The 26,333-nt window shown below is 37.0% G+C and overlaps 1 protein-coding gene across 8 annotated transcripts in view; it reads right to left on the bottom strand.

The window, feature by feature from the left end:
- Nucleotides 1-26,333, bottom strand: part of atp8a1 (ATPase phospholipid transporting 8A1) — a 122,704-nt gene that overhangs the window by 93,693 nt on the left and 2,678 nt on the right. For all 8 annotated transcript variants that reach the window (XM_026280827.1, XM_026280821.1, XM_026280823.1 and 5 more), the window contains exon 2: nucleotides 2,100-2,214. In XM_026280827.1, coding sequence (XP_026136612.1) covers nucleotides 2,100-2,214 — 115 coding nt within the window. The remainder of the gene's footprint in view (nucleotides 1-2,099; nucleotides 2,215-26,333) is intronic.

Here is a 26,333-nt window from a genome sequence, read left to right on the forward strand (position 1 = left end):
AGGAGAGATATGTTAATAATGTTTGTTTGTTTGAGGTGTCAAAATGTGTAATTTAACACAACTTAGCATGTGCTCTATTCCCAGAATGTTTTTAATTTAAGTAAGCTTAGTATTTTGTTCAAGAGAAATGCAATGTGATCCCTCTTCCTTGTTTGCTAGTCTTGATTGTACAGTACAAAAGGAACGCTATGGGTAGCAGTTTGGCCAATCAGCATGATAGTAATGATCTACTGAGGGTAACAACTTGAACTTGACCTAAAGTTCACACCTGCCACACAATGTACTATGTGTATAAAGGCTTAATCTAGCAAACACAGCTCTCAAAGTGGCCAATGAACAGGAACTCTTCTGCAAAAAACAAGTTAAATGGACAAAGTTGGCATTATCATTCATGACACAAAGCTAGGGCACTTTTTAAAACTACAGTCGATGCTGTTGACCTGTTTTGGGTGCTTAAAGTCACAACCATAAGCCTGTGAACTTTCAGAACAACTAATTTTTTCATATAATTATATCAATACCACAACAGTTAAGTGTAGTGTTCATAACAATGGTGACATTTGCCAGTGTTCCCACTGTAAAAAGTTTTTGAAAGAAGTCTTATATTTTCACCAAAGCAGCATTTATTTGACAAAACAGTTTTATCAGTTTTTCATCATATCACTGTTTTTAATATATTTGAAAAATATAATTTATTCCTGAAAAGGCAAAGCTAAATTTGAACCAAGTTCCCAATAAAACTGTTCGCTTGACTCGCTGATAGAAAGTTCAAAAGAACAGCATTAATTTTATTACATGTCTTCACTGTCACATTCAATTGAATTTGCCCTTGCTGGAAAAAAAAAAAAAAAGTTAAAGTTGTAATGGAGTGATTAATTTTGAAGCTGTGTGCTTTGGTTCAAGACTTTTTTGTTATTATGTTTAAATGCCTTACAAGAAACATTAAATGAAAATCTTTCAAATGCAAGGCTACATGGTACTGTTTCTAGGAGAACGAATGCACAAGGAAATGTGAAAGCACATTGTTCTTCACTGCATTAATCAAAGTATGGCATTATTAGAGAGTAATACATGAGTGACATGAAGTCTGGATGAATACTCTCTCACTGCAGGGTGGAAGAAAACCCACCAAGCATCTAACACTTCACTAATGCTGAAATATGTAATTTCAAATCAGTTCATTTCACTGACACAGGCTGATCTTTTGAGGGCAAGTAAAAAATTACACAATTTCTATTTTTTGATAAACGGCTCCTTAAAAGTAATTCAGAGGGTGATTCAGCAGATATCAGATATTAACTGCAGCACCTGCTCCTAACTCCACTCTGCTTGCCATACATCACTATGAGTCCATATTTAACCTGGACACTGTGAGCCACTGTGGCAACCTGAATACAGCAATACTTTCTCTTGTCTGTCAAATACCAGCTCACTAGTTTTAATGTGGCATTTTATTCGTACAGTTCCTTCCCACTCAAATACTTTTCAAAACCATCTTCATCCATCCATGACATTACAGTCTGTTTAACACTTTTGTTTTCGTTTCAGTGACATTAGATAGGAGTTCTGTTTTTAACCCAGCTGAGTTTCCTTGCTGCCTACACAATTGTTCAAAAAGTTTGGGGACAGCAAGTTAAAAAAAATAAAATGTTTTTATATTTCCTCTGAAGGCAAAGCTGAATTAGCAGCCATTACTCCAGTCTTCTGTGTCACATGATCCTTCAGAAATCATTTTAATATGCTGAATTGCTGCTCGAGAAATATGTTAAAAATAGTTGTGCTGCTTAATATTGTTGTGGTTACCATGATATATTTTTTCAGAATTATTTGAACAATAGAACTCAGCACTTAAATGTAGGCCTTTAATTAATTACACTGTAACAAGGACAGCATAAAATAAAGTGTAACCCATTTTTGCTAAATAAAAGTATTAATCATGAAATTAAACCACACAAATAAATACTAGGTAAAAGAGTACATGTAATAAGACTTAAAATATTTTAAATCAATAAATTTCAGTGTTGAACAAGTTTTTATAAACAACATTTCTTTGTTTGAGGAAACCCATGTTTGCACAATACACATGGAAGCACACATACCTGACACGATTACTGCAGAACTTGGTAAACTGGGGCTGATTGATGAAAATGAGCCTGGAATCTTCCTGGTCTGCTAAAGAAGTCTTTTCCGACGTGTCTTCTGTCTTTTCATAACCTGAGGCAAGGAAAAAAGAGAGAGACAGAGAGGAATAAAGCTAAATGTAATAAAGCATGCAAAAATGAGCATTTAGCTATTATAAAATATCAGTCTTTGTTTTGTTTTGTTTTATAAAGTAACGGCTATTTATACCATGACAGATCAGATCTCCCAGCAACTGAAAACAAATCGCCTTTAACAAGATTACAGTAAAGATTACATCTTTAACAACAGTCAGACCCTGAGGAGCTAAAGACATGACCTATAACCGCTAAGCTTTTCTGAAGTGTGTGACTTCTATAGAGTAGCTTAACTGATGACATTAAGAGGGTTCTAAATCACTCAAAATAAATATAAACAATTAAATACATTTACAAATAATGTATGACTAAATAAAAAACGATTATGTATTTTACTATAGAAATAAAACGGATAAATCTTGTGAATATAAATGATGATAAGTCCTGGTCCCTATAATTCAGATCCAGACTCCAGGTCGATTAAGTCATTATTAGGGCTGGTGTTGTGACAGCCAGTGGAAAAAGAAATGTGTGATATTACAGGGAAAAAGAGCCCAAGGGAAAAGATGAATGAAAGAAGGGCAGCTCAAACAGATTCGCCTGCAGGCATCCACACGCGTGCACGCATGCGCGCACACACACACACACACACACACACAGAGACAGACAGACAGAGAGCAGTGATAATACGAACTTAGTCTATTATAGGCAAAACTTTTAACTGGTTAAGTTAATACACTTTGCAACTAATTTAGAGCATGGAAGAAAAAGGAAAACTGTCCTGGTATCCATACAACTTGATCAACATCAAATGAGTCAAAGTTAAAGGGGTTATTTCAAATTAGTCCATGGTTAACTCACCCTCAAGGCATTATAGGTGTATATGACTTTCTTTTTTCAGACAAATCCAATCGGAGTGGCAAAATCCATGCCATTTATAAAGCTTGGGAGAGCAAGGAAAATTTTTAATAAAACTCAAATTGGATTAGTTTGAAAGAAGATAAAACATGGACTAATTTCCATTTTTAGGTGATCAAACCTTCTAAAGGTAAAGGTTGTACCTGCCACTAGAGGACGCAATATCAAAACAATAACAATCACGTTTTTTCATGACGCTAAGAAGGAGCGTGGAATGATGGAATTTGTTGTCTTCTACTCAACCTCTGACGGCCAACAATCAGATGAAAATATAAATCATGGATTTAACGAGAGTTTAACGATTTGCGCAAATAGATTTTATACAAAATGACACAGAACATCTGAAGTGCATTCTAATTTCAAACTTACATCGCAGTCTGTTCATTATTAAAATAAAGTACAGTCAACCAAACATTTAAAAGGTTACACTGGTCATTTTAAATAGACCGTAGTATACCGGTCCACTCTGCTGTTATGCCAAGGACGTTTTTGCTCATGTGAAGAGGATGATCTTTTCCGTCTAGTTTACATTAAAAAAATTAAAAAATATTAGAGTTTAACATTCAGATACATTGCGAATATAGAAACATTTGGATATGTGCAGATGGAGATGCGAGCAATAACCTCAAAATACATCTAGCCAAATCCGCGCTCGCTCGTCCTCGTATGCAATCACTCATGCACTGTCACGATCTAATTCAATGTAAATGCCTGAATTTGTAAAACAAATAGACCTAGCAGAATGCAAAAATTCAAAATCGAATATTCTGCAGAACAGGATCAAACAAAAAAAGTACTGGTCATAATACTTGCATAAAATGTTTGATGTGGAAAAAATTGGTTCACTGACTGCGCAGCACAGCCACAAGCACCAGAGTTACATTTGGGATAATTTTATTTTTAATACTAAGTGTCATTTGAAAACATTGCAGTTGCCTTTTAAAATACAACAACGAGCACCACGAAACCATTTAAAGAGGCGCGTTGGGCAGTCTCCTTGACGGGAAACAGTCAACAGTAAAATAATCTCAAAATTATGACACGCACTCTTCATTTTATCAAATGATCATAATCACATCTATTAATTTTACAGTCCTGCTACAAGCATTCTATTCAGACTAAAACCCCTTTAATTCAGGTGAGAAAGCTGTTTTTTTCCAAGTGGCTTTTGCACATAATAATAATAATACCGCTGCAGATGCATTTTGCAGCATTAAGGTTATTAATTAATCGTTAATTTAAACGACGATCGATCATGGAAATTATCAAATATTGACATCCCTAAATACAAATGAGTTGGATGGAAACCTGGTTATTGTCTGCATCAAACCATACTTCTGAACAAATGGTTCAGGACCGCTGTCTCTCCTAGCACGGTGCTGTCTGTGAGCGGGGTGGAGTAACGGAGCTCTCAATCACGCTGCAGTGTTTGTAAGAGCTGACAACTTCTCCACCCCATTTACAGAGTCAAATTCTCTGACTACCTTTATCTCCCAGGACTGTTGTTGAATCTTCCAAAAGTTTTGGCTTGGGGTCCTTCACATGCGGCAGCAGCACTTTCCACCGCACCAATAACACAAGGGTTGCCCACCGACGTGCCTGACTTAAAATTGGCGCTACTAAACACTGATATCGCCCGATGCCGATATATAAAAAAAAAAGACAAATATCAGACCGATATATCGGCCAAATGATATATCGGTCGACCTCTAGTACACTGTGTAAAATCATGGACTAATTGCTTAAGAAGATTATCAACATACTTTCTTAAAGGTGTTTCCCTTACAGAGTTTACCAGTTCTGACATTAGACTGAATGCTTCACATAATGAACATTACTGTGGCATACTAGACAAAGAGGCTAAATGCTTGAACATTTTTAGGTATTTGTGAGTGATGGAGCAAAAAAAGTGAAAGAGGAAGATGTAGACACTAGAAAGTTTAAACAAAACATCTAAGCTAAACCAATTTCTTCACTAAATCAAATTATTACAGCATATCAACTGTTCAAAATATATTTAAACATTATATAGTGACATTATATATACATATAAAAATAAAAAGTAAAATAAGGATTGTCCCTTGTGCACTCAAGTTTAGGAACATGATCCAGCTTGACTGCATCTAGAACCACACAATGCCCTTCTTAGTGAAACGACTCTGTGTGTAAACACAATAAATGAATAAATAATTAATATTTGCACTGATAAATAATGCAGATGGCACAGAGTAAATTGGCTATGCTCATCTGAGGATCACCGTTATTAAACCAACAGCGGGAAGCAATATGAGAATGAGAGCAAAATAAGATTAAACGCATTCAAACTTGAGCAGCTAATAGAAAATTTTGTGCTGACATACCAACCTTTACTTCTGACCTCTTGACCTCAATTAAAATCAGACATGACCAGAAAACTCTGTCGTTCAACCTAAATCCTATTTACAAGCCTGTGGAAGCAGAACCCAAAATCATGAATGCACTGTTTGTTTTTAACAGCCGGAGGTGTGACATGAGTGCATGTTTATCATCAGGTTGCAATTTAATGAATTTGGGGAGTTAAAATCCACTCCCTTTATAGGCAAAATAATGTTCTGTTTGTTTGAGCGTCCTGGCTCAATCAGTGGTGTGAGTGTGGGGTGGGAATCACGGACTGTTCAACCCTCTACATTGCGAGTAAAACTTCACTCTGGGTGACTAATTGATATCTAATATTAGCCAATGGCTAATAAATTCTCAGATTTTACACACAGTGCCCTCCATAAGTATTGGGACAGTAATGACAATATTAGAGAGGCACCGATCAATCTGCCAGTGATTGGAATTGGTTGATATATCTGATCTTTATACAGTCTATGATCTGAGCACGCGCATCTGGTTTTGCTAACAGAGCAAAGGAAATCTGCGTGCGAGTCAGTGATGCGCAGGTTGTTCCAAAATGAGCGGGTGCCTGTGGGCGCCCGCGGTTGCGAGTCATCCAAAAATATTTTTAATGATATTCGGGTCACAGTCAATCGGGTTCTTTGAAATAAAAATGCCAATTTAACCTTTGTGATTTATATAGTACTAGACACATTTTTAAATACATAGGCCTACACTTTGGCTGAATAACTGGCATGAAGATGACGCACGAGTAGGGCTGGGATAAACGATTATTTTTTAAACGATTAATCTAGCAATTATTTTTTCGATGCATCGATTAATCTAACGATTAATTTTTCAGACCGATTCGATTTCGATTATCTCCCCATTAATTGAGTACTAACAATTTATACATGTTGATTTACATATCTGAATGAAAAAAACATGAATTCCTTAACATTGCAATATATGTTTATTGCTCTTAAAATTACAAAATAAAAGACTGACTAAGAATGCATTACTTTGAACTTGTATAGAGATAGCATTCAATAAAACCTTGAAGCCTTGAAAACACATAGCTTACTGAAACAAGCTTACTGAAGACATAGGGCCTAGCTTACTGAAAAAAAGTTCTTCTTTCAGATGAAAATAACAACAACTTGATGTCTAGTATTCAATAAAAAAGTTCACCCAAAATACTTGTTTAGAGCAATTGAAAGAATACAGTAACCAATGTAAACTTGATGGCTTTAAGCTAATACAGAGAGTGCTTTTCCAAAAAAAAAAAAAAAAAAATTAACAGTGGGAGCCGGCAGCCTGTCATTGAGGAAAAAAAAATCTCTGAATGCTTGACGTGAAACTTTGGCGTTCCGCCCTTTTTCTATCGTGTCTACTGATTTTGGTTAATATGCACAAGGGAGGGAGAGAGAGAGAGAGAGCAAGACAGCGCTCGTGTAGTTTGAAGACTGTGAGTCCGCGAGCGCGCGTGAAACTTTGGTGTTTCGCCTTTTTTCTATCGTGTTTAATGATTTTGATTAATATGCACAAGGGAGAGAGAGAGCAAGAAGCGCTCATGTTGTTAGAAGACTGTGAGTGCGCGCGCACAGCCGGGGTTCTCTCTCGTACGCGCCCTGTCATCGCTCACCGATCAAATAAGGCTTTGACAGCTGCCATCTCCTTGCATATTTTCTAACTAGTAGGCCATTCTGTGTTGAGCGAGACCCCACGAAATGAGTGATCGGATCGAGATATTCAGAAATGCGCTCTCCCCTCACGAGCTATGATCGAAACAAACCCGAGCCTCAATGTCTGCTGACCTTGCAGAAACATACAAATAGACATAGCCAGACTAGACTATTTTAGTACAAATTATGAGCTTACTGATGATTTTTTTTTTTTATCATTCTTGACAAAATTATAATATATAAAAAAAAAATTTGCCTAGTTAGTTTTGCCTACGTTCCTACGTCCCAATGACGCTACGATGAGCATTTACTGCTTTTTAAAAATGCGCTCCCAGTTGCGAGCGGGTTAGTTGAAAACGTTGGTCGGGCATGCGTTATTACTACATTGACCCGCGCATCACTGCTGCGAGTGGATAGATTCACGCTTGCGCATTATTTTAATGTGCTTTCGCGTTACAATAATGCACTCTTACTGTATAACTTACTGTAACTTACTGTATACGCACTGCAGATTGAGTACGTGTGACCCTTGGGCAATAAATATATTGGGCAAAACATAACACCTGAGGCACCGCTACAGTGAGCTTTATGACCAATGCATGGGAAAAAAAAAAGAAAAAAAAAATCCCTGAACAGTATTATTTATTTATTATTTTTCATATGTCTAGACATTTAGTTTGACATCTTTACTTAGTGATTATTTTGACTTATGTCTGTTCTAGACACATTTGATAAAGCTCTCATTGGTTTTCTTTTGGAAATATGTTTAACATTTATACTGAATGCATTTATGACTGTAAAGCATGTCTGTGTGTGTCAAAATCGTGATTAAAATCGAAATCGCAAAATTGATCAAAAAATCGTGATGGGTTTTTTTGTCCATATCGCACAGCCCTAGTGCAGAGCATGGGGGTGGGATTACTGGAATTGAGAACCGCTGGGTTAAATAGTGCTTGTATTGCGCATTATTTTAGTCATTCTTGCAGGTTTTGTGATTACGCCAAAAGCGCGCGCATCACCAGTGATCTATATTAGTGGAGCGCACAAGCTGCACTCAGTAACAAACAGCCTGTGAGCCACAAATACCTAAATGACTGGCTAACTGCGCTAAAACTTTCAAATACAAAATCATGGCAAAATTCCCATCTTGGCAGGTATCCACTATCCAGTTAAACACAGTCAGATTTGGAACATTAAGTAGATGAGAAAGATAATGCATGTTGTGTAACAGTATATTGGGTCCATGAATAAATTCTTAAAGGGACCGCAGTTCCAATATCTCTGCTGCTGTCTGTCATGTTAATCAAAGAACAAAAGACAAAGAAAATCACTTTCTGCTCTTGACTGGAATACGTTTTATAACTTCAAATGGTAAGAATTAATTTGTATTTCATTTTTACAATGAAGACAACAGAAATTAAATTTGATAAAAATGTACATTTGATTAATTTCTGTAGTAATTCTAACCTGAATAAAAACTGCTGTTGTTTGCTATTTTTTTTATTTATTCTTATTTTATTTCTGACTTTTACTTTAGTTTTTTATGAAAATAAAACTTTTCATTGAAGATTTCTAGATTTTTGTTTGTATATGCTGTCAATTATAGGTCTTAGGAAAACAAATCTAAATCGACAAAAATCGGTATCGGCAGATCACACTAACAAAAAAAAAAGAAATGGCCAAGAAAATTTTTATCGGTGCATCTCTAGACAAAATTGCTCTGTTTGCTGTGGAGTCAAGAAACCTGTAAATATGATTTAAAAGATGAATATGAGACAAACTACAGAAAGTCATATTTTATTTTTTGGGTAGTTCAATACATAGATGTTTTACCAGCTAAAAAGTTCAGCACTTCTAAAGTTTCATCCCCCTCTATCTGATGTGAACATAAGTATTGGAACAGTTGCCTCACTGGTCTTTCTAAGTGATCAGCTGTGTCCTGTTGCATTAATTCTTTAGATATTAAAAGCAGGGAATGTGTTGTATCAGTTATATGCTTTCTGATATATCTGATTCTGATTCTTGCATTCCATGACGACACACACAAACCAGGATGAAGACACAGGAGCTGACTTTGGGAGAAAAGCAAACAATTTGGATGATAAAAGAAAAGAGGAAGTCAATCATAAACAAAGGGCATGGAGAAATTAAGAGTTTGAAAACCACCGGTGACATCAGCAACCAACAATGACCTGATCAGCTGAGAAAAACAACAGCAATTGATAACAAAATCATAAAAGCTGTGAAAATAAACCCTAAAAAGTGTGCCTGTAAAATCACCAACAACCTCCAGAAAGCTGGGGTGATGCTCTGACAACCTACTGTCTTCAAGGAAACTTTGACACAGAATTAAAGATGCTACAGCAAGATGCAAACCACTGACCAGCACCAAAAATAGAAAGGCAAGATTAGAGTTTGCAAAAGCCAGAAGAGTTTTAGAAGTGAGTTTTATGGACAGATGAGACAAAGATTAACCTTTATTTAAGTGATGTGAAAGCAAAAGTGTGGAGAAAATAATGGAACTGCAAATTATCCCAAGCCTCATCCGTAAAGCATGGATGGAGGTGGTAACATAACATGGGCATGCATAGCTGTCTCTGGAACAGGCCCTCTCAAATTTAATGATGACTTAATGTATGATGACAGTAGAAGAATGAATTTGGAATGGTACAAAAACCATCTCGGCTACCAATATTCCAAAAAAGTGCCACCAGACTCATCAGAAAGCGCTTCATATTGCATCAGGACAATGACCCAAAACACCTTGCCAGTTCAGTCAATGAGTTTATCATTTCAAAGAAATCTTCGATTTCTCAAATCAATCTCCAGATTTAAATTTGATTGAACATGAATTTCACCAGATGAAGAGACTAAAGGCAGAAACTTCCCAAAACAAGCAACAGTTGGTATCGGCTGCATTAAAGGCTGGGGAAAAGCATTTCAAAGCTTAAGACCAAGAGTCTGGTGATGTCTATTGGTTGCAAACTCACTGCTCTGATTGCATGCAAGGGATCTGCAACTAAAGATTAGCTTTTAATCTTTTACATCTGCCTTAAATTCAACTGTTCCAATACTTATGCTCACATTAAATAGTGGGCTGAACTCTAAAGGTGCTGTCCTTTTTATTTGGTAAAACATGTATGTGTCGAAACAGCTAATAATAAAATATGACAAGCTGTAGTTTTGTCTAATATAATTTTTTTAAATAATATTTGCAGATTACTGCTTGACTACAAAGCAAACAATGCAATTGTGTCATTACTGTCCCAATACTCATGGAAGACACTGTATTATCTTTCAAATAAAATGGTAAAAACACTTTAAGGGTGTACTCACACTAGCCAGTTGGAACCATGCCCGAGTGCGTTGGACCACCAAAGCGCGGTTCGTTTGACTAGTGTGAGTGCTCCGAATCGTGCCCGGGCGCGGCTCGATTGGCCGGCCCTGGCCCGCTTGGAAGAGGTGGGCCAGGGCACGGTTCAGTTGGACTCGGGCGCAGTTCGCATGCAGTGTGAGCGCTAACCGTGCCGGAGCACGGAAAAGGACGCGTTGCGTAACGGTTTTGCGATGCAAAAGTGGGCTCCAAAACCAACATGGCAGGGAAAGGGTCGCTTTGGTCTACGGCAGAGGTGCAAAACGCATAAAAACTAAAAAACTGCAAAGTCCTTGCTGCACTTCAGCTGGTACCTTGCAAACATCCTCAAACGAGCAGCACGATTACGTGAAAATTTTCGCGCCACTAAGGCGACACATCTGTTTAACAACAGGCTATGAGAGGGCTGTGGACCCAACGACACAAAATTATCCACAAAGAAAACAGAGCGATGCACTCCATTGTGTTCATAGAGCGCCGCTCTTCCTGTTTATCCCGAAACCGTCGCACCATAATGACGTAAGCGTGCTCCGGCACGAATGCTGAAACCCTATATGTGAGTGCAGGCCAGAGTGGGAGTGGGGAGGGGGGACAATCGTACTCGGGTCAGGTTCATGGCAACTGTGCCTAGTGTGAGTACACCCTAAGTGAACTGTGAGAGCAGATGAAGTACATGAGTTCATGTCTTCATTCACAAAAGACATGCAATTTGACTCACTGTACAACACAACTTTGCATATATTCAACCAAAATTTGGTAAATTCCTTTACATTCTCACTTTTTATTTTATTTTATTTTTGTTTACTTTTTAAAGAATGAATCCATTGAAGTTTTGGAAAGCTACAGCTGCCCCAGCCCTAACAGCACATCAATGTCATCGGGCTGTAAATTTGGGTCACTTTGGCTGAGCTCCAAACTGAAAACAGTGGCGATCAATTGGGTCACCGGCACCACCCTCATGTCTGCACAGAAAAAAAGGGCAGCAGGCGCCAAAAACACACACACACACACAAAAAAAAAAAAACACAACCATGTCATGCAAACTCCTAGAGACATGCTTTTTGAGGGGTTACTGCCAATGTTTACCCTGTTTATTGGAGACAGGCAAGACCCAAATGATATGAAAACATTCATTCAAATGCTTTTGCGCATCCCTTCTTGTTCTGCGATGTGAGTCAACCGATACGTCCACCATCACATTCACTGCTTTCTGTCATCTATCCAGCTGTGGCGATGAATAAAAATAACACAGATAGTGAGAGAGTGAGAGAAAAAACAGACATGAATCATTAATCTAAGCCATGATTCACAATATGTGTAATGACATGTGCTGAGGGCTGCAGCTGAGGGGGGAGGCTGTAGTGATCAAGGCCAAGAGTTTTCAATTAAGCACGAGTACTTAACGGATTATAAACACAAGTAAAAAAAAAAAAACTGTTTGCTCTTTAAGGCAGAAAGAGTCCGGTTCAAACAGGAGGGATTTCCCTGTTGAGATGGAGGGTGCTCTCTGTAGGCATAGAACAGTGGGCAGTGGGGCGGAAAGGATGAAGAGCTGAGGAGATACATGACATACAGCGGCAGAGAGGAAAACGTGAAAAGAGGAATTCCGGATGGCATGGACACACGTGGGCTATGAGTCAGGAGGCTAACGGGTGACCAGAGGGTCTGATCTCAAAGCTCTCTCACATTTGGAGGTTGATGTTACAGAGTTAAGTGAGGAGGGATGCCCAAGTCTAAGAGAATGCGAGAGGATGGATGCACATTTTGGTCAAACTGACATTAAGAGAATAAGGGCAAGAATTCACACTATTATGTCTTGATTTTTTTATTTTTTTTGCATGCATAAACTATCATTGTGAGTGAGTTCAATTTAAAGGGGTCATCAGATACCCATTTTCCACAAGTTGATATGATTCTTTAGGGTCTTAATACAAAGTCTATAACATTTGGTAAAAAAAAAAAAAAGTTCCTTTTTACCTTGTCAAAAACAGCTTTGCACACAGCAAACATTTTTGTTGCATGTCTCTTTAAATGCTAATGAGCTCTTACAATGTGCAAAGATTCATAAAAAAACGTATACTTCTATAGGTGCTTGATCACGAATGATTTAAGATAGAGACATTTAGGTAGATTGGTATGTATTCCCTTCAAATACCCATCCACTGTGTCTTCAGATGTCAGGAGTAAATGACAACTGCTACTGTAGGTTCATCACCTCAATTGTTTTGGAGACATTCTTGTCTACACCTAAACGATGGCAGACTGATGACAGCTCACTAAGAGCAGTTCTAGGGTTAAATGCCAGTGTCAGTCAACAAACGTGGGAGGGTCCTTGATTTGAGAAAGGGGAGATTATTTATAGAGATTAAAAAAAAACATTGGGTGGATTTTTATTATTATAGGGTGGATGTGTACAAACACTCGCAATACACATTTAAGTAAGTGAATTTTAGTCAACATGGAAAATTTATGACCAACTTGACCGCGGGGAATTTTTCACCTCACACAAATTTACTTACTAAACCAATCAATCTGTCAGAATGGTTACTAATTCAACATCTGATTCAAGCCAATCAACCCACAAGATATGCCATCGATTTATCCCAAAAAAAAAATACAAAATACAAAAAAAAGACAGAAATTTGATACAAAGCTTTCAAAGGTTTTTTGCAGGTTAAGTTTGTGCGCTCCAAGAATTGAGTGACAACACAGTGGAAAAGGGATTAAAAGGGATTACGTCAATATCCACAAGTTACAGCACAACTCAGTCAATATTTGGCTCTGAAGACACACAGAGCTTTTAAAACCTAGTTTAATGTTAGGACTTTGCTGCATTAGCCAGTGTTATTTTGAAGTAAAACTAAAACTATTCAAAATCTTTTTTTACAAATTTAAATAAAGCTGAAATTAAATATGAATATTATCTGAAAAACTAGAACTGATTAGAAATGTTGCCTTGGCATTTAATTGAAATAAAATAAGATTAAATTGAAGTCCTAAAATTACTAAAACTCAATTAGAAATCAAGCAAAATAGAAAGATTAAAAAAAGCAAATAATAAAATAATGAAAACTTGAACTAAAATTAAATTGATAACTGAAAATATAAAACCACCAAGTCAAATCGTATAAATACTACAATAACATATGAATATCACTAAAATAACAAACGTAAACGGACTAAACATTACCAAGAGGAAGCTCCATGCTAAAACAGGAAAGTACTGGCAGAGTGGCTGTGTAATTAAAACCACAACAAGAAAAAACTGTATCACAAGAAGTGTTAAGAGGAACATAGCATAGAAACAGACCAGCTATGTTATGGGACCCCTTCATACACCCCTTCACCCATTTTTGTCACACTATCCTTATGCTAGTTCTAAGCTAAAGATGAAGGTTACTAAAATTAGACCTCCTAACCTCCCCCTCAACGTTTTGATCAACAAGCCAGCACACATTACATGTCCGGCCATCCCAGGCAAGTTACGCAACGGGCCACCCAAACGACAGCGCAAGATGAGAGGCTTATTGGATTCCCTAAGGCTCAGGAGGAACTTTCCAATAGCACAGGCTTGTATAGGTAACCCATCTAGAGCCTGAACTTCATCTGATGTTGACACCGGTTCTAATCCTACTACTGCTCTAGGTGCTGGTTATACGAGGCATGACTGACCCTGTAAACAGCAGCGGATGCTAGCTCCAACAGTGCTAATGTACTCCAATCGTGGAAATGAAACGGGACCAAAGGATACACACTGTTGCTATTAAGACTACAGTTAATGGACACCATGACAACAATGGCGGCAAACATTAAAACGGCTCATATAAATTTAAAAGGCATCTTTAACAGGTGTCCTCTGAATATGCGTGCAAGTCTGCCGGGCTTCCCCCTGTTTTACTGTCTATTCTTGGTAAGGAGAGTTGTAAATTAGCCATGAGGTGCTGCAAGGGTGTAAATTGGGTCCAATCATTAAAGTAAAGACTTCAATCGCCAATCCTTGTTTGTGTAGGCAGAAAACAAAGCTAATATAGAGCAGAGGAAATGTTTAAGCTGGAAATGTTTGCCATTTCTTGGCAGGGCAGAGTGGTTGGGGTCAAGACCCAGCCTGAACCCGAGCAGAGACAGCTGGTCGGGGAAATATAACAGCAGGAACCGGAGGTGAGACGAAGGGCATAACAACAGCATGCTGGGGGCAATCATCACATCATGGGACATAATTGTAAATCAGTTAATAGATAATAAATACTAAAAGAAGCACTTATTCTTATACATGTATTATACAGGTCAAAATCACCATAGAGTGCCTTTCAACCCTCACAACACTCAAATTCTGAGAAACTACAGTTTGGTACTACAGTCTGTTTGGTGGAAGAATACTGTTTTTATTTATATCATTGCACTTTATTTGCTCCGTTTTATTCTGTGAAACCTTACTATGTATATGGAATAACCGTTTTATAAAAGCAATAAGCCTGTGAAGCCGTAGTTTACAGTGAATATATAACAGCTAAGGGACGTTTGCTGTTATAAATTCTTTGGGCATATTGCTCTATTTTACACACAAACACCAGTACGTAAAGCGACATTTAAGAGGGTTTATTCTCCAAATAACTCTAATTTCATGTTGCAGAAAAATGTGTTTGGAAATTGTGTATGGACTCTTGTTATTGTTCCAAGTTCCTTTCCTGTCTACTGATTTTAACAAAGCCTTCCAAGAAGACAGTAAAGGCTTATGTCATGCTCAAGCTTTAGTTAGGCTGAAACTTCAAAGTTAAGTTGCATGACATAAATGCAATGTTTAGGTATTATTATTTTCATTACTATTATTTTGATTTATGCCTTCGTTTTAGTTTGTACTGTTTGCCTTTTTTCAAAAGTAATGTGAAATAGCTTTTTGTATTTTATATGTATTTTATCATTGATATATTTGTATTTTGAATGTAATTTGGCAATTAAATACAATTAAATGGGTTTAGTTTAAGGCTATTAATGTACACTATTTCAGCAATAAAAAAAAATATTTTTCTAAAAAGAAATCAAATTAGTGGTTTGTTTTACGAGACCTATCTTATTATCTCTTGTATATGTAGCGTTGCTCTTTAATAAAGAAAAAATACTTATCCGATTACTCGATTAAATAATGGAATACTCTGAAGAATAATCAATTACTTGTGCTCCTTACATTTCTCATCTCTTTCCCTTTAGAGACAATGACGTTCAGGCTCAGTGTCTGACACACATTTCTGTACGTGATCTTCACGTAGTATTCCCTTGTCGCCGCACTGCCTCCCTCTGCACTAATTTCATTAACCGCAGGCTAGTCACGCCTCAGCTACACAGACGCCAACAAACAGTCAGCCAGACACAGGAACAAGCTCCAGATCGGTCTCCTGATACCTCTTATTCTTCCTGTTTAAGCCATTTCTCTTTGTTTTACTGAATTCCCTTGCTTTTCAGGTCACCCTCTCCTTCTTACCAGATCCACTATTTGACCTTCATATTCTCGCTTTATATTTTTGTCTTTCATTAATACTGCAAAAAACTATATCTCAGCATTTTTCACCCTTTGACAAGTATATGTACTATGTTATAAAGTACACACACATGTAGCCTCACGTGACCAGACCTTCAGGGGGTTTGGTGCCACGTTATCTTTGTATTCAGGTGTAATGTTAAAGAACGCGAAACATGTCTTGTGGAAATCCTGCAGAATACAACCAATCCAATGACGACTTCAACACTCCTCAAGTGTTTCCACTTTTGTGTCCCATATGCATCAGACGTTTAGCCAAGGATCTGTGGACGTGACGTCTGAGACCAATATACATGTGACAAGTTTTATATGAAGGGCTTAAAAAAATAAAATAAGCTGTAGTGGTCTATAGTTTACACAGTCCCTCCGGGATTTAGCGAATCTGTGATCGATGAATTTATCAAATTTAGCAAGATATTGCAAATTTTTGTAATTGCCGCAGATTTTCAAAAAATTTTGGGATTAGACCCATACCCTGACATCATCGCAATGCGCATTCAGTCATAGAAAGTTTCCAAAAATGGAATAAACCACAATGCGTTCTCTTCATGACCAATTTACAAGAGCTACATTGGACAAACAAACCGAAAGCAGAATGAATCCACGCTACTAGTTTGAGCTGTGTAGTCCGTTTATCTGCTCGAGCCGGAGCCGCGGGCTAATCTCGATCACGCAACACCATATTATACACAGCGCTGGGAGATACAGTGAAGAAAGCAGTCGAGTTCCCCACGGAATCAATAACATCTCTGTGAAATCTTGTGAAAAGCGTTCAAATTCAGCAAAGAATTCTGTTAAAACTACAGATATCAGAGCAAACGCCACTGATGTGGAAGCCAGGAAAAACATTGTTCGATAAACACAAATCACCACCATTCACCTTGGATTTAACATAGTAAAACTAGAGGAACAACTTGTGGCAGAAAAGGTCTAATGTTTTCTAGTGTTTTTAAATGTCTGAAAGGTTTTCCCAGCACTTCAAAACTTTAAGTGTTACTGAATTTGAAAGTTCTTTTTAATGTGATGACATTATTTGTTCATCCTTCATAGGTTGCCCCCATTTATAAAATAAGCAAAGACTTATTTAAAAATAAAAAAGACATTAAAACCTCTAGTATATGGCTGCAGAGAAGTACTTCTAGAACATTTCCACTCCCTAATATAATATAATATAATATAATATAATATAATATAATATAATATAATATAATATAATATAATATAATATAATATAATATAATATAATATAATATAATAATAATATAATATAATATAATAATAATAATGTGATGTATAGCAGATGAGCAAATACTCATAACTCAACATTTTGCTGAAATATTTGTAGCTGGACAATAAATTTGACATTTGTAGAATTTTAAACCTACAAGTAAGTGTATTTGTACATATATACCCGTGCCACTTGAGAGTGGTTTTGTGGTCCAGGGTCACATATACTACCAAAACACTCTCAAAATTTAGTTGCAATGTAAGGATTATGAATCTAATCTTCTTTAGGGAAATTAATGTCCAAAAACAATAATTAACCACCATAATACTTGCACAATGTTGTGCAACATTACCAACAAAATTAATATGGACAGTTATGAGTATTCATTATATCATCTACCCCTACATCAGCCTACTTGCAAACAGGTCTGCTTTGAAGGTCACAGCCTATGGACACCATGAACATAACCAAAGGGAAGAGGGAATGAGAACAGGTGTGCCGACTGAGAGTCACCTCTCTCTGAAACAAAGGGGAAGGAGAAACAACAGGACAAAGAGAGAGATGACACAAAAAAACCTGAAAGACTAATAGCAAGTGAAAAGGAAGCTGATGGGGAGGAATAGAGAGAGAGGAAAAGAGAGTGAGTTAAAAGATAGAGTGAGAGGGAAGTGTCACCAGAGGGGAAGCCTCTGGGGGCAGGATCAATGGTGGCAGAAGCTGTAATGAGGTTGGAGGGAGGCCAGATTTCAGGATTATTGCTCGTGTCCGCCAACAGATAGGCAGCCAGAACAATGGCACTGGGGTCACACAATCCAGAGGGGTGCCCACTGGAGGAAGAGGGGCATAGAGGCCCTATTCTTGACTTGGCACTCTCTGATACAGCCGTTTGTGCATGTAAGATACAGGCCAAATGCAGTGGGAACGAAAGATGGCAAAAGGGAGACAAAATGTGTGTCATTCTTCCTTTGACACACAGGCATTTCTCTCCAAAAGGGATTATGTTGATAGCATCACTTCCTGACAGCAAAGCCTTATTTTGACATTCTGTCACGAATGATTTCAAAACTCTTGTTAGAAAAAAAAAAAAAAAAACTGTATTTAGATATTGGCATTTCTATATGACGACGTTACTGAAATCTGTCACTTGCATTTGATTCTCAATGAATATACAAAATGTCAATCTCATGTTCTGAAAGGCAAAGTTTACACAAAAATGTATTTCTCCCACATACTTTGTACTATCCTGTTAACTTTTTTCCTTAAACTTTGCACAAAATTGGAATATCAAATAAAGCATTTGCGAATAAGCACAGTTTCCATCGTCGAGTCGAAAAAAAAAGTAACTTCCTGATAAACTGGCACTAAATAATCACTAAGAAAAGTAGGAGAAGCCACTGAATATAATAATTCTCAAATCTAATACAATTACTCGTGCTTCGACTGAGCAGATGAAACACAATAAATGCGTGTTGCTTTCAGGGGTGAATGTCAGCTGTTTGGAAACAAGTTGTGGTAGACTGTTCTGGGAGGCAATTATACAGAAATACTTTGATGACAGATTTTCGTTGGGCACTCGGGCAATGACCATAACAACATTTCAGATGCCATGCAACAAAATAGGTCCGCTGGTTAGTCAGGTTATGCCGTCCCATAGCGCAAAGTCACTTTTTTTGAATGCTCATGCAAGATTTAAAATGCATTTCCATCTCCCATTATTTGAATGGACCCTTTTTCGGTTTTTGACAATTCAAAAACCAACTTTTTGCTATTTAAGGGATTTCTTTTCAAATCACTTGTTTCTGATGCAATACTTCAAAACACGCATAAAAAGAGGGTGATGGAAATATAGCTATAGACTTGCAATGAAAGCTGATTTTCAAGTAGTCTAGGCATGATTAACTCAAGCACAGAGTAATCAGAAAGCAAAGGTTTCTGTTCTCTTTTTTTAAAGGTGTGCTAACCACCATCAACCTCAACTGCTGTTAGACGAAGCTTTTAGTCTCTAAAAATTATTTATAATAAGTTACAATTTCAATGTATCTTCCGTACTACTATAATACAACCGAGTATTGCAGCTTTGACTCCTGTTTGTGTGTGTCTGTGGAGAGGGGGGTTGACTTTCGAAGGAATACAGAGGCGTTGCTGTCAACACTAGTATTATTAAATGGACGCAGTGGCATTATGACAGACACAACAGAGAATGCCATTACCATACATGACCTGTTTGGCATTCTAATCACTCAATGCATAAAAAAAAAAAATGTATCCTGGCAGGCCAGGGAGCTGACAGGGGGGTGAGGCAGCGTCTGTTGAAATGAATGACACAAGGCCAGGTCTTATCCTGCACATAAACACACCAACACGAGAGTGAAAGAGAGACAGAGGGGAAAATAGAAAATGCATGGCTTGATGTCAGAGGTTCAATGCAAGGCAGCATTTATGGAGTCTTCAAGGGGGATGGGCTGAAATCACTGCTTTGAGTCTCAGGGGCTCTTGTAACCAGCTCTGAAATTGGGCTACTAGATCACAAATTCAGCCAGAACACCTGCACTGAGGTTTTTTTTTTTTTTACCTGGTATGGAAGTACAATGCCTATGATTACGGTTATCCAACATGCCAAACCTCCAAGATGACAGGCTTATTTATACCAAGTCTGATTTTTTTTTTTTTTTTGGTAATCTGTGCAGGGTTGTCTTGCCCTCGCAACCAAAAACACACTTCTTTTGTGACATTTCGCGACGCTCTCGCTCTGATCAGTGAAGTCTGTTGTGCTCTCAGTGCTCTGCTATATGGGAGCGCGCGCTCTTCCGGCAAAAGTTCCCTCAGGACCCATATAAGGAAATTCCGCTCCATTTAACGTCACACAGAGCCATACTCGAAAAAACTTTCCGAAACTTGTGGCAAACCGGAAGGAGTATTTTTGGAACAAAAAAACGTACAACTTAATTTTTGAAACTTTGTCCATGTTTAGCATGGGAATCCAACTCTTTAACAGTGTAAAAAACTCAGTATGCATGAAATAGCATTTCACCCCCCCTTTAACACTAATACTGGACATAAACAAACACGTTAAATATAAAGTATTAAACACAGGTAAATTGATATATTTGGAGTAAAGTTGAACTGAACTGAGTGATCAGTCATTCAGCGCTCGGGACCGCACGCCTCATGACGAGACCGACGCACCGCCACAGAAACAAGAAAGAGATGCATTCTAACATAAGTGTGGCATTAAACTCAGTTAGTGAGTGCTCGTTTACAATACTGCATATATATAGATCGTTCAGATTACTTGTTAAAGTGCAATGAAATTCCTTATATCTGCAGACGATGTACGTCTGTTTGTGGATGGAGACTTTGTACTGGGCAAAATGTATTCGCATGCATCACATTATAGTGCGGTGTGCATGAAAATAACAACAAGGTGGCAGAGCGAACTTATCATCCATAGTGGTTCTCACGTAGTCCTACGTCATCACCACATACTGAGTGTTTTAAGTTGAGTCATCAGTCTTTAAGAAACTACGTGAGGAACACTATGGATGATAAGTTCGCTCTGCCGCCTGGTTATTATTTTGTCTTTACTTTATTTGTTAGCCAAGAAAGAGCTCTCTCATGTATGAGAAGACTGCGTTGCCGTGTACCAGCCATTAAATGTGCGGGACACCAACTCCTTGTTTCCTCTCTCTTTCATTTCATGGAATTAATGACTTATCAGAGTCAAAGCGGTACAACTTCTTCAGCGACTACACGTTCTAATCCTCTTTTGCGCGCATGCACTGTGTGTGTGTGTGTGTGTGTGTGAGAGAGAAACGCGGTGCTGAAGTGAAACAGCTTGGCAGTTTGATAGCCAAATTATAATATATAATAAATAAATAATAATAGTTATTATTATTATTATTATTATCTGATACATTAATAGGAGTATGAGCCTAATATCGTCTTGATTATCGACTAATTTCATTCATCCTTGCTCAATTCAAGTTTTTTAATAGGCCTAATCAAAAAAAAAAAATTACTGACCCAAAACTTTTGAACTATTGTGTATTTTAACACATTCTAAGGAAAGTGAATTTGGTTGTAAAATGTGGTTGTCACTACTTTAAGGAAGCCATTTAGGTAAACACCCAGAAAAGGAGTGACAGCTACATTGAGCTGTAGTGCGTACGTGGCTTTAGTCACATTGGACCTGGTATGAAGCCTTTAATCTTCTGGTCTGCTGCAGTAATGGTCAAAGAATAGTGAGCAGCAATAGTGAACATGCTGAAGGCACCAGGTGAAACAGTCCTTACTGAACACTGTTGCTTATGGACACTTAACCAAAACCGTAAGAAAGGAACTAGTCACACGGCTCAAAAAGCCACTTGGTTTGAAGCAGAGGGTTAAAATGCAGATACGTGGCTAATGCCTGATAATACCGGGGTGCCCCTGGCTTAAAGTAAATCGGAGTAGAGGACACCAAGACACTGAGTGCTGCTTAATTAGTTAAAAAGACTGTGATGTGTTTTTCCAAGAAACAGGCATGCTGTAATGGGTCTCGATGAGTGACATTTGGTCCAGCCATGTGCATTAGCTCCAAATCTGTCTTTATGTATTCTGCTCAATATGTGTGGATGAACAGGTTTAAAAAAAAAAGTCATCGGTATGAGTGGGTGCATGTGTGTGCATACTTAATGCATTAATAAATCCATATGAAGGGTTCTTTTACCATCTGCATCATTCATCTAGGGTGGATTAATACTTCAGTACATGCTATATAATATGTATTCATGAAGCCACAACCTCCTCTTGAGAGGATTTAACTCCTCAATGAACAGAGAGCGTATAATATGACTATCAGAAATCAGAGTAACCGCTGATTGCGAGCATACACAGCTGAATTAACTAGGGTCAAAGCAGAAATGAAGATCCAGCTTCCACATCCATCCCAGTGAGAGCAAAACGACGAAATAATGATTAAGACCTAGAATCCCTCTCCTCGCTCACTCTGTTCCTTTGAAGCAGAGCTGAAACTAACTAGGACTGTCTGAGGGATGGGAGGAGGGGCAGAAAAATGAAGGATTAACAGGGTGCTCAGAAAAGAGAGAGAGAGGGAAAGACACTAGGATGGATTCATGAATGATGAAGCAGATTTCATGCACCATGTGTATCTGTTCATTAAAGAAAAAAAAAAAACCACAATAGACTGGATTCTGTGTGCACACATACAAGCACCTAATCCTAACTAACTCTTCCACTCTTAGCCATTATTTGCTATTATCATAATTTGAACACCCCAAATTAAGTAAATAATCACTACTTATAATACATTTCCAATAACAAATGATTTCAATTATCAAAGCTCTGCTTTGCATGTTCCTTTAATAAATATTTCAGCCAATTTGATTATGCTCTTAGTTGCCAATATGTGGGTTTACCACATTTAAATCCATCCCACATAATTATCACAAAATCAGCACATGAAAATGTCAAATAAAATATTAAAAATATATTTTTTTTATATATGTTTCAAGTTCAACACCTTTTGCTCATCCAATGACAATCAGTGTGGTCCAAATCAATAACAACAAATACTTCATTGTACAGACATTATAAAATAAATATATTACTGTTGAAAAGTTTGGAATCAGTAAGTTATGTATTATTTTGTTTTTATACGTTTAGTACGCATTTTTCTTTTGAACTCTGTATTCATCAAAAGAATCCTGAAAAAAATGTGTCAGTTTAAACAAAAATATAAATAGATGTATTAAGCAAAATAACCATTTTGAACATTGATAACAACAAGACATGTTACGTGAGCACTAAATCAGGAAATCTGAATGATTTGGACTGGAGTAATGGCTGCTGAAAATTCAGCTATATATATATATATATAACTATAAATAATATATAAATATATCAAAATATGAAACACTGAAAAAGTTTCAAATTGCAATAATATTTCATAATATTACAGTTTTTACTGTACATACCAAACAACGCAGATGCACAAACATTTCGCAATATCGGTGATCAGCAGACAGACAGTCATTGAACTGAACCGATAGATGTTTGAAACAACATCAGAGTTTGTACTAGTTTTTTAAGTTTGTGACTCTCTGCCTGAGTTTTGTCGATAACCAGAGGCGACACAAAATTTGGCATAGGTGGCCGCCTCATAATTCTCTATGCAGGGAAAACCCTGAATAAGAAAGCACAGTACAGTAGGTGGTAATGGGTAACACACCTTGCAATTGGCAGTGTTCACAGACTTCAACTTCTCCATTACGTAACAGTTCATCAAAGCACCAACCCATCTGTGACTAACAAAAATGTAACACTACATCGTCGATAATGATTTGCAAGCCATTTAGCCATCACATTTGAGACGACAAACCAATAAAGTCAGTGATCACAGTGTGTGCCCATTTCAAATACGGTGACACAGATGACTTCCATTACTCTGAGTGTAAATTGTCAATACGCTGTGGCTATTTCAGGCCTCTCGAACGAACAATCACTAGAGGTACTGACAGATCTAACGCATCCATCTTCAAAAGTGTCAAGGTAAAAATAGCAAACCAGCAGCCTTGTGAAACACACTCTGTCTGCAGGGCACGAAAATGAGACTGTCTGACACCAACTCTACAGCCATTATGATGGGCACACAGCCTAAATAGGCAACATTCCAACAATCTTCATATGTTTGCATCATTATAAAAAGCAAAGTGTGTAATTTCTGCAGCTTGTCATTGCATCAATCTGGGATAAAATAATTATTTTTTTTTAATCTTTTTTTTTTGTTTTTTTTTAGAAAATATACGTATTTTTTATTCCAGTATTTTATACAAGTTTACTCTATATTTCTTTACACAGAATCATAATTCCAATTCATTTCCAATGATTTACATGATCTGATGTGCATTAACTAATATTACACGATATCTCTGTTGCGCCATTTGGTTTACTACACACACACACTGAAGTGTGTGCAAAGCTTGCAGTGACTTCAACATCTTGTCTTCACTCTAAATGAAGAAATAAATTCATGAACAACATCTCCAGAACTGCTCTGAGTCACTTCATGAGTATTTTATAATTTAAATTGAAGTAGAACTAACTAACACAGAAATATAAAAGCTATTTATGGCAACCTGTCAAAATAAAAGTCTGGTTTAACTTGAATACATTGCAGCAGAAATGTATTACTTTTGTTCAGCAGAATGTACTACTACTACTAAAATTATTAAAACTTTCTTTTTTAATGAATGATCACACAACATTTCTTTCATGTTTTAATTTTAATAGTAAATCCCCTTTGTTTGTCAAAAAAATTAAGTTTAATATTTCAATAGTTTAAAGATACATTAAATTAACATTTTATGCCTTAATTTGATGACCAGATCCACAGCACAGACTTTCTGAGGAAAATAAAAACATTTCATAAGGCTTTTATAAGAATAAATTGGAATAAATGAAGTTTTTTAATGCATTCAAATAATTAGACATGCTACAACACAGAATTTGGTAACAATAAAACACATGGTGAAAGAAAATAAAAGATTTCATAGGGCCCTAAACATGTAATGTTTGTATAGCTTTTAATAAAATGATATGACATTGTATCATCAGTTTGTTCAGACATTGTTCATCTTCAGTTCTCTCTTCACAGCAGTTCAGTCAGTTTACTGTTTGAATTACTCCGGGATATTGGTTTGTTTTAACTCAGAGGGAGTGTCAGACTCAGTTCAATAATGGATCTATTGTGTTTGAGGAATAAATGCACTTTTCCTACCGTTACAATACAATGGGGAATTTGTTTTTTACATAAATTGGAATTATCGGAATTTGTATTAAGAGTTTCTAAAGTTTTTACCAGTTTTTGTGTTGAAAATGACATGGCAATGTTAGTTTTCAGTGTGTATTAACGATCTTTGAGCACATTTATGGTGGGATCTGAGTGGCTTTTTCCCCATTTGTGAACAAATTGTCACTTATAAAATGTGATGTGAATACAGATGACAAAACCCTGACCAAAACCATGAGTTTTGTATTATCATAGTTGGATGAAGTCAGTGTATAGTCAGTGGAGGTTGGTTAAAGGACACATGAAATGTTATTGCATTTCCCTGCTGAATTAAAAAAAAAAAAAAAAAAAAAAAAAAACGGACTGATTGCAGTTGGTCATCCAGCCCGGTCTTTGCTGGTCAGAAGGCTGGATTTAGAGGGGTTTTGACCACTTCCTTAGTTGGTCAGGCTGAGAGACCAGCTGGAACAACCAGCTAAAACCAGCTTGATCAAGATGGGAGGCCAGCTTAAAACAGCTTAGTTTAGGCTGGTTTTAGCAGTTTTTTTTCCCCAAAAGGATAGAATAATCATTATTATTAATCGTGATTAGAATTTTAATCAAAATAATCATGATTATCAGTTTAACCATTATCGTGCAGCCCTACTACATGCTGATGCAACAGATGTATTTTACAGCATTATGGTTAATGATTAATCGATTAATTGATCATCAATTTAAACGACGATTGACCATGGAAATGATCGAAAATTGACATCCCTATTCCAAAGTTACATCTTTAAAAACACTAAAATGCAAAACTGTAGCAAATCTCAAAATTAATATCCATGTTTCACACACCATTCATGTTAATGTTGTGTCCACCAGAGTTTTTAGCAAGTTGAAAGTGCCAGGTTCTCTGCAAAAAACACATGAGCACTGTCTTTATCATGATACATTTTAAAAAACGCAGTGCTCCAATTTAGAACAACTGAAAAAACATGCCAGCCTTGGGGGAAAAAAAGCTTTGGTGGACAGACACGCAGCTTTAGTCCACTTGTAGCATTTTAAATGAATAATTTAAGTTTTAAAATTGGCCTTTTACCTGTGATAAAATTAAAAAAAAATTATAAGCCCATTAGTATCGGGGAAAGATTTTAAAATACATGTATACCTAGTTAAAACAGCATGACATAACTTTAGCTGAACTAATGGCCTGAGTGACAGCCAGGGCTATCTGTTTGTTCGCTCAGC

This window comes from Carassius auratus, chromosome 14 (genome assembly GCF_003368295.1).
Source record: "Carassius auratus strain Wakin chromosome 14, ASM336829v1, whole genome shotgun sequence".
NCBI classification, from domain to species: Eukaryota; Metazoa; Chordata; class Actinopteri; order Cypriniformes; family Cyprinidae; genus Carassius; species Carassius auratus.